This window comes from Condylura cristata, unplaced genomic scaffold, assembly GCF_000260355.1.
Source record: "Condylura cristata isolate star-nosed mole 26May11 unplaced genomic scaffold, ConCri1.0 scaffold00032, whole genome shotgun sequence".
In the NCBI taxonomy this organism is placed as follows: domain Eukaryota; kingdom Metazoa; phylum Chordata; class Mammalia; order Eulipotyphla; family Talpidae; genus Condylura; species Condylura cristata.
Window position 1 is genome coordinate 19,034,948 of NW_004567133.1, and position 609 is coordinate 19,035,556.

Sequence of the window (609 nt, forward strand, 5' to 3'; positions counted from 1 at the left end):
CCGCGGCCCTTTCGTTCCCTAACAACTGAGCCTGCAGAGGCGCCTCTGGGGACCCACGCCCGCCACTGCCTCTGCGCGAAACCCCCGGGGGCCACCGCGGTCTCCCAGCTTCTCGGGCTGCCTCGTGCCCCGCCGGCAGGGGGCGCCCCTTCCCGGGCCCCGGCTCACCTGGGGCGGCGCTCACCGGACGCCGGGCCGGTGCTTGGTTTCCAGAACTCGGGCGTCTCCGTTTTACAGCCCGCCCGCGGCGGCAGACGGCTCCCCGCTGTGCAGGTCCAGCTCCCCGGTCTCTCCCGGGGCACCTGCGCCTGGCGGAGTGGGGGGAGGGGAAGAGCCCCTCGCCTGGCTGGGGTGCTCCCCAGCTTCTGCCATGTGAGCAGGCCAAGCCCAGCCGTTTTCACCTACGTTACAGTTGAAGCTCTGGGCTCCAAGAAGAAAATGCCTTCCCGAGTGAAGGAAGCCTGCCGCCAAGAAGGTGCCCGGGAGGGCGGGCGCACATGCAGCGGGCGCAGACTGAAAGGAGGTCAGAACCCAGGCTACAGCGGCCCCCTTGCTGGGGACTTGGGGAGCCAAGAATAACGTGTTTCTTGCTTCATGACCAAAGACCAG

General features: G+C 68.5%; 1 protein-coding gene across 1 annotated transcript in view; it reads right to left on the minus strand.

Moving 5' to 3' along the window:
* Positions 1 to 397, minus strand: part of MGRN1 (mahogunin ring finger 1, E3 ubiquitin protein ligase) — a gene marked incomplete at its 5' end in the record, with an annotated part of 24,907 nt that extends 24,510 nt beyond the window's left edge. The window contains 1 exon segment of the mRNA XM_012731665.1: positions 169 to 397. Within this exon segment, the coding sequence (XP_012587119.1) occupies positions 169 to 397 (229 nt within the window).
* Between the last annotated feature and the right edge of the window lie 212 nt (positions 398 to 609).